This window comes from Muntiacus reevesi, chromosome 5 (assembly GCF_963930625.1).
Source record: "Muntiacus reevesi chromosome 5, mMunRee1.1, whole genome shotgun sequence".
Classification (NCBI taxonomy): domain Eukaryota; kingdom Metazoa; phylum Chordata; class Mammalia; order Artiodactyla; family Cervidae; genus Muntiacus; species Muntiacus reevesi.
The window spans coordinates 106,312,134-106,324,477 of NC_089253.1; the positions used below are offsets into that span (position 1 = coordinate 106,312,134).

At 37.8% G+C, this 12,344-nt stretch overlaps 1 protein-coding gene across 1 annotated transcript in view; it reads left to right on the forward strand.

Moving 5' to 3' along the window:
* Positions 1-12,344, forward strand: part of TDRD5 (tudor domain containing 5) — a 78,047-nt gene that overhangs the window by 19,132 nt on the left and 46,571 nt on the right. Inside the window, 2 exon segments of the mRNA XM_065936960.1 lie at positions 6,412-6,495; positions 11,483-11,539. Coding sequence (XP_065793032.1) covers positions 6,412-6,495; positions 11,483-11,539 — 141 coding nt within the window.

The window sequence follows — 12,344 nt, forward strand, 5'->3', positions numbered from 1 at the left end:
TAGTTGATCTAAGAAAGAAATGGGAAATTATATTGGCGCCAACCTGAGGATTATAACACATGAGGTGGTCTTTCAGAAAGTTCTGAAGACCGTTCTTCTTGTTAGCGGTCAAGGCACAGTTAAATCAGTTTTTGACACCAAGAGTTATACATCGACCAACAAGGTGAGTAGTAGGTTGTTGTGACCCTCGAGGATTGAGAAAGGAATGTTGTCTCCTAGGGAGTTACTTTGCTGGAGCCAGAAGGAAATTCTTTTTTTTTTTTTGGCAAGTGGGCGTTCCTGTGTCTTCTAAGGGTAGTAATTAAGGTGTAATGCAGACATACAGTAAACACTAAAGTGAGTAATAGCTCAAATGGGCAGAGAGAGAAATTTATGTTTCATTTTCCTGTCCTGTCTTAAAATAATTTTACTTCACACACCTACTCCACATTTAGAAAACTTTATTGTAATATTCAACATGAGATTTAAAGTAGGTAAACCTGGAATCATAAAGTTCTGGTCTTGAGTGAATTGAAAATCAGGGCTGGGTGTTAGTTTGCAACTGACATTTGCACTCAAACAATTGATAGTTTTTACATAAATTAGATTCTGTGATTGGTGTTGTATATAATAGAAACTTTTTATTTATTTATTTATGAAAATAAACTTTTTAAATTTTACTTGGTGACCTGGCTTAACTGTCTCAAAAGAGTAACCTCAACAAGTAACTGGATATGTTACACGGTTATGTGGTTCTCTGAAAGGTACCTTTTCTGGCCAATGTAGAGTAGCTGTTCCCTGCCTATTTTTTCCATGAGTTCAGATGCAATTTTTAGTATGGCAAGTCAGATTCCATACTTACCTAGTTTTTAGTCAAATGAGATACTTAGCAAATATTTGAGTGGTTGAAAGTGTCACTTCTGTGTGTGTGTCTGTGCCAGTTTTGTGATCTTAATCAGAAATGTATTAATGTTTTACCATATGGCCAAACGGTCTGCAATATATTCTTCTAAAGATGTTACTTCTGTTCCTTTCTGCTTTTAGCTTCATGCATCTTCTTTCCAAAATGCTTCCACCCTCAAGTTTCTAAATATCACCCAGGTGTCATACATTTTAAAAAACTTTCTTATTACAAAAGTAATACAGATTGATTGCAAAAGATTTACAATACAGAAAAACACAGAAGAAAATGAAAATCACCTACTCTTTTACCACCCAGAAAAGTTGACTTTTTCTTTTAAAGAAACTAAAATTAGCATCATCTGGTCCAGGTTTGTGACTTGCTTTTCTAAGTCAGGATTATGAATTATGAATATTCCACATTGTTAAATATTGTAGTACAACATAATTTTTAATGGCAGCATGGATATGCCATAATTTTTTAACTTGGGGATTTAGGATGTTGCTACTTTGGCTATTAAACATAACCTTATTGTTGAAAATCTTACTCAAATTTGTACAAATCTCAGTTTCTCCATAGGATAAAATTCTAGATAAGTAATCACTACATCTTGGAGAAGGAAATGGCAACCCACTCCAGTATCCTTGCCCGGAGAATTCCATGGACAGAGGAGTCTGGCAGGCTACAGTCCACGGGATCGCAAGAGTCGGACACAACTTAGTGACTAAACCACCACCACCACCACTGATCACTATATCTAAAGAAATGTGTACTCTTACGACTCATGACGTATGTAGTTAACTGTCCTCCATAAAAGTTGTTTCAGTTAACATTCACATAAGATGCTTGTGAATGGGCTTCTTTAATTTGTACCTTTGCTAGTACTCAGTATAAATTGATGCTTCATCAGAACACTGTCCCCTGACCTCTCCCTGCTTACCAACCCTTGTCTAAGTTAGAGCTCCCATTGCTTTCCTAATACTTCCAAGTATAGTATTCTTTGGCACTGTAGTATTTGACACTGTATTTGACAAAGTATTTGACACTTTGACGCTATATAGTATTCTATGACAAGCCTGTGGGTTTTTCATAATCTTTATCAAAATTGTAATTATGTAGTTATATGATTGTTTCATGGTGGTCTCTCATCACTAGACTGAAAATTCCATGAGGGCGGTGATCATACCTAGTTTATTTACCCCTGTATATTTAGTGCTGAGTACAATGTGAAGTGTGTAGTATGTGTTCAGTACATATTTGTTGAGTGAAATAAATGAGCATTATTGTAAAAGTAATATTCCAATTTGATAGGCAAATATCCATATCTGACTATTAATATCTGTTTATTAGAGGTTGAACTTTTATTCTGTTATTGGCTAGCTCATGTTAATTTTTTTAAATCAATTGCCTTTTCATATCTTTGTTCATTTTTCTGGAGAGTGTATCTTTTTTATTCAAAGCTCTTTTCTGCTTCTTCTTGGGTCCTGTAGGCTCCTATCTGAATATATATATAGTGGGTTATTTTCCATCTTTATCCCCTTTTATAATCCTTTGTTCACTTGATTTATTGTCCATTTTTTTCTGTTTGGTGTGTAGGCATTTGAGACTAAAGCACTGTTGAAATCAGGGTCCCCTCTTGATTACTTTCTTCATGTCAATCACTGATTGCCTCTCACTCTTTTTTTAAATTTGCTTTTGGCTGCACAGGCCTTTCTCCAGTTGTAGCAGGCAGAGGCTACTCTCTATTGCAATGCTCAGGTTTCTCGTTGTGGTGGCTTCTCTTGTTGCTGAGCATGGGCTCTAGGGCTCGTAGGCTTCAGTAGCTGCCAGTCCCGGGCTCTAGAGTACAGGCTCAATAGTTGGGGCACACAGGCTTACTTTCTATGAAGCATGTGGGGTCCTCCCAGATCAGGGATCAAATCTGTGTCTCCTGAATTGGTAGGCTAACTCTTCACCGGTGACCCACCAGGGAAGCCCGACCTCTACTCTTACTCCCCGCCCTCCCACATTGTAACTGTTAACCTCTGCTTACAGATATTTCCAAGATAACCTGGACTTTAATAGATCTCCCTTACCCCATTCAGTATAAAGTCAGCAGAATTTAGTCTAGCTTGAGGCAAAAAACCATTTTTTTTTCTTATCTTGAGATGCTTTCTCTTCTTAGCTAAGAGTCTGTCATTTTGACATCTTAACCCAAGCTTGGCAAATATTTTCTCAAAAGGACAGGTAGTAAGTATTTGAAACTTGTAAGGCCTAATGATCTGCACTATAACTACCGATCACTGCCCTCATAGTGCTAAAGCAACCTTGGACAGTATGTGAATGAGTGATATAGAAGTTGTGGTACATATACATAATGGAATACTACTCTGCCATAAAAAGGAACCCATTTGACTCAGTTCTAATGAGGTGGATGAACCTTGAGCCTATTATACAGAGATAAGTCAGAGAAAGACAAATATTGTATATTAATGCATATATGTGAAATCTAGAGAGACAGTACTGACGAATCTGTCTGCAGAGCAGCAGTGGACACGCAGACGTGTAGAGAACAGACTTGTGAATACAGAGAGGGAAGGAGAGGGTGGAACGAACTGAGAGAGTAGCACTGAAACATACACATTACCGTATGTAAAATTAGATAGCCAGTGGAAATTTGCTGAATGACACGGGGAACTCAAATCCAGTGCTCTGTGATAACCTAGAAGAGTAGGGTGGTATGGGAGGTGGAGGAAGGTTCACGAGGGAGGGGACATTTATATATGCCTATAGCTGATTCACGTTGATATATGGCAGAAACCAACACAATATTATAAAGCAATTGTTGCCCAACTAAAAGTAGATAAATTAAAAAGCTATATGAATGAGTGAATATGGCCATGTTCCAATAAAACTTTATTTATGGATACTGACATTTGAATGTCATAAAATTTTCATGTGTCACAAAAATTACTTTTTTTTCCTCCTAGCAGTTTGAAAATGCTGAAACAGTTCTTAGCCAGTTTTGACCCATGGGCTGTAGTTTGCTGACTGTGTCACAAGCCATGCTCCATAGAGATAACTCATGCTTATAATCACCATCCTGCCACTTACCTCCTAGTTTCCCAAACTTTTGGAATTGATTAAAAGCCATCAAAAATCTGCCTCTGTGTTTTAAGATCCTTTAGCTTTCTGCATAAAACTTGAGGTCATTGAGGCTGTTTCTCTGGTCTCTCTTTTTTTCATCCCTATAGAATCAGCTGTTCCTTCCTCTCTATTATATTCTTCCCTAGTTTCTGTGGAATCCTCCTTTGATTATCTCCTCTTTCTCTTCTTACTCTCTTGGCACCCTGGTTAAAACTCTTGCCCTCAGAGTTGTGGTGTTTTAACTGGTCATGCACTGCAACAGTCTAATTTTCTGCTGCCAGATTAAAATTCTGAAAATGTTTCTTCTTTGCTAAAAATCTCTAATACCAGTTTTTGTCTATGTAACCAAGAAAAACTCCTTAGTTCAGCTTTGAGGAGTTGCTACAGTGTGACCTTAGCCTGCCTTCAGTTTTCTACTGCTTTTCTAATGCCTTCAGGCAAACTGTTTCATTCTTTTCTCCTTTGTTACCACGTTCCTTCTACCTTCATTGTCCCCCTTACCATCTCTTTCTACAATATCCTCCATCCTTCAAGGCCTTCCTGAAAGGAAGCCTTCTGTATGACTTGGTATAATATGTCCTTCTGCATTCTTGTACTCCTTTAATGGCGCTAGGATTCAGCCAGTGCAAGAGATACAGGTTCAATTCCTGGGTCAGGAAGACCTCCTGGAGAAGGAGATGGCCAACCCACTCCAATATCTTCTTAGGAAATCCATGGACAGAAGAGGCTGGTGGGCTACAGTCCGTGGGGTCACAAGAGTCCAACAGGACTGAGCGCACACACACACACACACACACACACACACACACACACACAGAATCAGCCTTAAGGTTATAGTTATTTATGCATTTATCTCGTTTCTCTACTTAATTGTAAGTGGCTTGAGAGGAATGACTCTCTCAAAGGTGACACTTTTTTGTCACCTGAAATACCTAGCCTGGTGATAATAAGTTGTATTGAATCTTCAAATGGTGGAAGCATGTTGGGATGTGAAGAATCAGTTATCTTTAGATTCTTTTATTGTTCACTGGAAGATCTTTAGGGAATTATCTCATGACAGTTCTAGAAGAAATATAAAGAACCTAAGACCAAAGACTGAGACATTTTGTGAAAGCCAGTTATACAGTCTTAGGAATCTACCCCCCCCTTCCCAGGTCCCACTTTCCTGTCAACCTTAGGAGACAGAGATTATCTTCATTTTTCAGATGAAGAAACTGAATCCTTAAAAGTTCATATACTTTGTAAGTAATGGCAGGCCAAGTGACAATAAGAAGAAATATTAAAAAATTAAAGTTTAAAAGGAAAAAACAAATAGTCATTGTGTTTCTGTGATAGGATTTTAGGTAGTTTTCTTTATACTTTTGTGTCTTTTCTAACGTGTGTGTGTACATATGTATATGTATTTTTTTTCACATTTACTTAGCTTTAAATATAACTCCATGGTCTTTATTTATTTATATATTTTCCATTTTTCATGATCTTTCATTCTATTACAGGTCTCCACTCCATGGCTGTTCAGTGGACCTTGGTGTCTGATTATGCTCTATGATACTCTCTACTCCTAACCTCCTATGCTTCCAGCTAATTTTTTCAATTATTTCCATGTATTTTCTTTTTCTTTTTTTTTTTTTTTACCATACTGGGACCTCTCTGTACCATTGATTTTTTCCTACTAAAATCCTCTGACCCCTACTGTCTTTATCTCCAGGCCTTATATATCTTTACTCCCTACCTAATGAGTTTAAATAACCATCCCTTATTTCCTCAGCTTTATTTTTCTACTTTCTCAACTATCTGAGCTCCCCTCCCTTTCATGCTGTTGAGTGGGCCTTGTTTCTGAACTCAAAAAGGGAATGCTGAAGCTATCAGGTAGTGACTCTCTCCACCTGCTGACCCTACATTTACGGAGCTTTTCTGAATCCATACTGGTCCTTTTCCTCCTTCATTTTTGTGATGGTGGAAGAGCTCACCCTCCTGCTTTTTAGGGCAAGACATTCCACCACTACCCTGGCTCCCAGGGACCTTGATTCATCCCATCTCTTCCCTGCATTAATGTGTTTAATAAACACTGTATAATTTTATAAACAGAAGAAAATTAGTAACAAAAATCTTTTCTGGGTAAGAGTGTGGGATTTTGTATTTGAAGATTCTAAACCTAATTGTTATAGAGAATGCTAATTATCCTGGGAAATGTCAGTGTTTAGTCTTATAATGAGTTCACCTACTCTGAATGTATTTTATAGAGTATGAAATGTTACAGTGTTTCTTAATAACAATAGTCTATCTATTTGGTTGAAATGTGTTTTCCTTGATAGATGTTTCCTTTATTTACTGTTCAGATTTATCTTTGACTTAAAAAATTTTTTTTGACTATAATTTGAACTTTTTTCCCCCTTTTTTCATAGTTGGAGAATACCTTCAAATCAGTTATTGCACAGATTGGACCTGGAGGGACTATTAATCCAGAACTAAAACATAAGATAAAATTTGTAAGTATTTTTTGTTTTTGGGAAATGGATGGGAATAATTGATTATACATTTAGGTATCATTTATGGTTAATTTTACTTGCTTACAAGTATTTTAGTTTTATATTTATTCTTGATCTTTTCATATATGCTGCAAATGGAGTGGCTAATCTTTTAAGATCAGAAAAAGTGAATTAATTAAAAGTTTTAATGTAATTATTAAGAAACTGTAATTCCTCCATGAATTCTCTTTTCTTCCCCTTAAATCATTGTTCACAGTTCAAGGTCTTTCCAATAGCAATTTTATATGTATGTATGTCAAATACTATTCTAAATAGTGCATGGTATCCCATTGTGTTGATACACCATATTTCACTTCTATGATCTGTTATCAGTTAGCATTTGGGGTTATTTCTAGTCTTGGCTATTAAAAAATGCTGTAGTTAATGTCCTTGAACATTTACCTAGAAGTAGAGTTGCCAAAGATATTGAATATTTTAGGTTTTGATAAATATTGCTAAATTGCCCTCTAAGAGGTTTGATCAAATTTACATTCCCACTGACAATGAAATGACACTATCTAATCATCTTGTTTCAACTTAATACCTCTTGGTTTTTACATTGAGCATCTTTTTGTGTGCTTCATAGCCATTTGTATTTCTTATGTGAATTCATGTCCTTGGCCTAATTCATTGTTTTTCCTTATTAGTTTGTGAAAACTCTTTAGCAGTTTTCTATTGAGCCAAAGGGTATGTAAACTTAAAATTTTGGTGTGTGCGTTGCTCAGTCGTTCCTGACTCTTGTGACCCCATAGACTGTAGCCTGCCAGGCTCCTCTGTCCATGGGATTCTCCAGGCAAGGATACTGGAGTGGGTTGCCATTTCCTGCTCCAGGGGATCTTTCCAACCCAAGAATCGAACCCGGGTCTCCTGCTTTGCAGGTGGACTCTTTACCAACTGAGCTATGAGGGAAGCCCAAAATTTTGGTGGGAGCTGTTAATTCTGATTTGAATGGTCAGAGCGTCATTACAACTTTTACTGCCTTATTTTATTCTGTTTCAGCTGTTGTGGTTTTATTAGAAATGCAAAAACCTTGGTACATTCAGGCCCTATTGTTTTATTTGGACATTTGACTAAGTGTCCAACAATTTATTTAAGGATGTCCAATATGGCTTTTTTTACGGTAACAAAAAGTTAGACAAAAGTTAAGTGTTCATTGAAAAAGGATTGCTTAAAATATCCACTCAACTAGGGAGTATCATGCAACTCATAAAGTTTATATATCATCTTGGTTAATTTACAAAGAAGTATCTTCCTGACATGTTGTTGGATATGAAAAACAGGGTTTATAGAATCACATGTTTAGTGTTGTCTTTCCATGTAAAATCATGAATGATATGAGTGTGTGGGGTCATAGAAAGGTTTCTGAAAGGATGTTTTCTGAAGTGCAACAAATAACTGTCTCTGGGTCACAGGATTTTGAAATAATTTTTACTTTATATTTTTCTGAAGCTTGAGTTAGAATTTTTAATAAAATATATAGTATCTGGAAAAGTCTAGGAAAACATAAAGCTTTTTATACCTTACTGGGATAGAATAGGAGAAGGAAATGACAACCCTCTCCAATACTCTTGCTTGGAAAATTCCATGGATGGAGGAGCCTGGTGGGCTACAGTCCAGGGGTCGCAAAGAGTCGGACACGACTAGTGACTTTCCTTTATAAGTCCACTCCTAAGAATTTATACTAAAAATATTTGTATAAGTGTGCAGAATGCAAATATGAAGATAATTATGTGACATTTGTGATGATGAAAAATAGGAAATAATCATCAATAATTAAATAAATTTAATTATATTGAGTATTTGAAAAAACTATAGCTGGTGATGCCAGAAGCTCAGCCTCTGTACACCGGTGCCAAATCAAATCTCAGACAGAGTTTTGGGTGAGGTAGAAAAGAACAGCTTTATGGCTTTTCCAGGCAAAGGGAGACAGTGTAGGCTTTTGCCTTGGAAACCATGTGTCCCAACCCAGGGAATTTGGTGAGGAGTTTTAAGGCAGTGCTTCAAGGGGGGGTTGCTGATAAGATAGGGGTGTGTGAAGGTCCTGCTGTTCCTTTAATCTTGGGTGATCTTCTTAATGAGCTTCTCTAGTTCTTTTAGTCTGGCTTCAGCTGGACTCAAGATTGCCGGGAGAAATGTCAATAACCTCAGATATGCAGATGACACCACCCTTATGGTAGAGAGTGAAGAGGAACTAAAAAGCCTCTTGATGAAAGTGAAAGAGAGTGAAAAAGTTGGCTTAAAGCTTAACATTCAGAAAACTAAGATCATGGCATCTGGTCCCATCACATCATGGGAAATAGTTGGGGAGACAGTGGAAACAGTATCAGACTTTATTTGTCAGATTTTATTTTGGGGGGCTCCAAAATCACCACGGATGGTGACTGCAGCCATGAAATTAAAAGACGCTTACTCCTTGGAAGGAAAGTTATGACCAACCTAGATAGCATATTAAAAAGCAGAGACATTACTTTGCCAACAAAGGTCCGTCTGGTCAAGGTTATGGTTTTTCCAGTGGTCATGTATGGATGTGAGAGTTGGACTCTGAAGAAAGCTGAGTGCCGAAAAATTGATGCTTTTGAACTGTGGTGTTGGAGAAGACTCTTGAGAGTCCCTTGGACTGCAGGGAGATCCAACCAGTCCATCCTAAAGGACATAAGTCCTGAGTGTTCATTGGAAGGACTGATGCTGAAGCTGAAACTCCAGTACTTTAGCCACCTCATGTGAAGTGTTGACTCATTGCAAAGACCCTGATGCTGGGAGGGATTGGGGGCAGGAGGAGAAGGGGGCGACAGAGGATGAGATGACTGGATGGCATCACTGACTCGATGGGCATGGGTTTGAATAAACTCCGGGAGTTGGTGGTGGACAGGGAGGCCTGGCGTGCTGTGATTCATGGGGTTGCAAAGAGTTGGACACAACTGAGCGACTGAACTGAACTGAACAGGTGGTCTTTCCTGGTAAGAAGAATGCTGACACCTTCTATTTATTGAATTTTAATTCTCAGTTCAGTTCAGTTGCTCAGTCATGGCTGACTCTCTGCAACCCCATGGACTGCAGTACACCAGGCCTCCCTGTCCATCACCAGCTCCCGGAGTTTACCCAGACTCATGTCCATTGAATCAGTGATGCCTTCCAACCACCTCATCCTCTGTCGTCCCCTTCTCCTCCTGCCTTCAATCTTTCCCAGCATCAGGGTCTTTTCCAACGAGTCAGTTCTTCGCATCAGGTGGCCAAACTATCAGAGCTTCAGGTTCAGCATCAGTCCTTCCAGTGAATATTCAGGACTGATTGCTTATTGAATCAATATCAATTGATATTGAATATTCAGTGAATATTCAGGATCTCCTTGCTGTCCAAGGAACTCTCAAGAGTCTTCTCCAACACCACAGTTCAAAAGCATCAATTCTTCGGCTTTCTTTATAGTCCAACTCTCACATCCATACATGACTACTGGAAAAACCATAACTTTGACTAGATGGACCTTTGTTGGCAAAGTGTAATGTCTCTGCTTTTTAATATGCTGTCTAGGATGATCATAGCTTTTCTTCCAAGGAGTAACCGTCTTTTAATTTCATGGCTGCAGTCACCATCTGCAGTGATTTTGAAACCCAAAAAACCAAAGTCTGTCGCTGTTTCCACTGTTTCCCCATATATTTGTCATGAAGTGATGGGACCAGATGCCATGATCTTAGTTTTCTGAAATTGAGTTTTAACCCAACTTTTTCACTCTCTTCTTTCAGTTTCATCAAGAGGCTCTCTAGTTCTTCTTCACTTACTGCCATAAGGGTGGTGTCATCTGCGTATCTGAGGTTATTGATATTTCTCCTGACAATCTTGATTCCATCTTATGCTTCCTCCAGCCCAGCGTTTCTCATGATGTACTCTACATATAAGTTAAAAAAGCAGGGTGACAGTATACAGCCTTGACGTACTCCTTTTCCCTATTTGGAACCAGTCTGTTGTTCCATGTCCAGTTCTAACTGTTGCTTCCTGACCTGCATACAGGTTTCTCAAGAGGCAGGTCAGGTGGTCTGGTATTCCCATCTCTTTCAGAATTTTCCACAGTTTATTGTGAACCTCACAGTCAAAGGCTTTGGCATAGTCAACAAAGCAGAAATAGAGTTTTAATTCTATAAAGAGCTTCAAGACATTGTTATGTATATCCCTTGAGAAGGAACCAGGACCCTGTTTCAAGGCTGCACTATTGTTTCTTGACTGCTCCTCCCTTGACTCTTCATCTACCTTGTCCCTTCCTGGATTGACAACTGTTCAGATTTGTTCTTTGGAACTCGGGGAAGGTTATGGAGGCTGGAGTCTGTTCCCTACAAGAAATGGGGGACATGGAAAGACTTCTGTGCCCAAGAGCCCCACAGTCTGCAGTTCAGTTTCACTAGTAAACATGTTGATCCATATTTACTGGTATGGAAAGAGGTCTACATGATGATATTAAAAATCTAGAGACACAATAACCTTGTTTTCATATTAAAGATATTTTTATGTGCATATGGACAACAGTGGCCAGTATCTTTGCTTAACTGGGTTTTCCAGTGTTTTTCATAGTGTGCATTGTATTTCTTCTCTGCCCTTTAAAATGCTTGAAATGATGCCATAGAATATTTATTTTACATGAGTTAAAGCTAAATATGTTAGCTGAGCTAAAGAACTCAGGAATTTCTGAGGAGTTCTGGCACTGCTGTTTTATGCAGGAGTGATTTCTCAACTCAACTCTGGAAATGTTGGAATTCACTGCCATTTTTGGTTGTTAGAACTTTTTTAAAACTAGAAGCTGAGTTTTAAAAATTACTGTGACTTTTAATTCATTCACTTAATAATAATGTTATTTTTTGTCTTTGTTGCTATGTAAATTTATACTTTCTTATTTTAATATTTTGTCACTCAGCATTCCCATTGTGTCTATTTATATTGTATTTCACTTTTTATTTATTAGGTTGTATCCAAGTTTCCAGAGGGTTTGCTTATTTCTAAACTGCTAAGAGAGTTTGAGGTGAGTGTTCTGTCTTGCATCACCCATGGTTTTTTATGGCTTGCATATGTTTCTCATGCTTGATGGAAATTTTGTTGCTACTCCTTGGATCCTCCAAATCTGTGCTCTAGAACTTAAACATTTTGTTTTGCATTTTGGTAGCTGCTTTATTACTCAAAGAATTAATATGATTTTTAATAAATACTTGATTATGCATGGAAAGAATATTTTTGCCACTATTGTTATATAATTAGAATGAGAGTTAATTTGTTTCTCTTGTCAGTGGGGATATGGAGAAACAGGATACATCATACGCTGCTTGTGTGACAAAACCTCTTTGGTGAGCTTTTGGCAATATGGCTTACTTGACAAAATGTACCCCTGATAATTCTGGAGTTCCACCTCTATAGATGTATTTTAGAGAAACTCTTAAACATGTGCACATGAAGACATACATATAACATGTACTTTACAGCATGGTTAAAAACTGGGAATAAATTAACTATCAATAGGAGAATGGATACATAAATTGAGATTGATACTTATACAGTGGAGTAATATGTAGTAGAAAAAGTAAACAACCAAGATTTAGCTCACCCATGCAACATGGATCATTTTTGGAACCCATCATGTTAGGTGAAAAAAAATCACATTGCAGAATGATATTTCAGATACTGCCATATGCCTAATTTTAAAAAGGGGGTAGGTGTGGTGGGCTGTATTCAGAATGCCTTTCTTATAGTAGTCCATTTGTTTTCACAACAGACTCGGGCATAGAAAAGTAACTTGCCTACCAAACATGTAGCCTGTAATGAGAGGAGCCAGG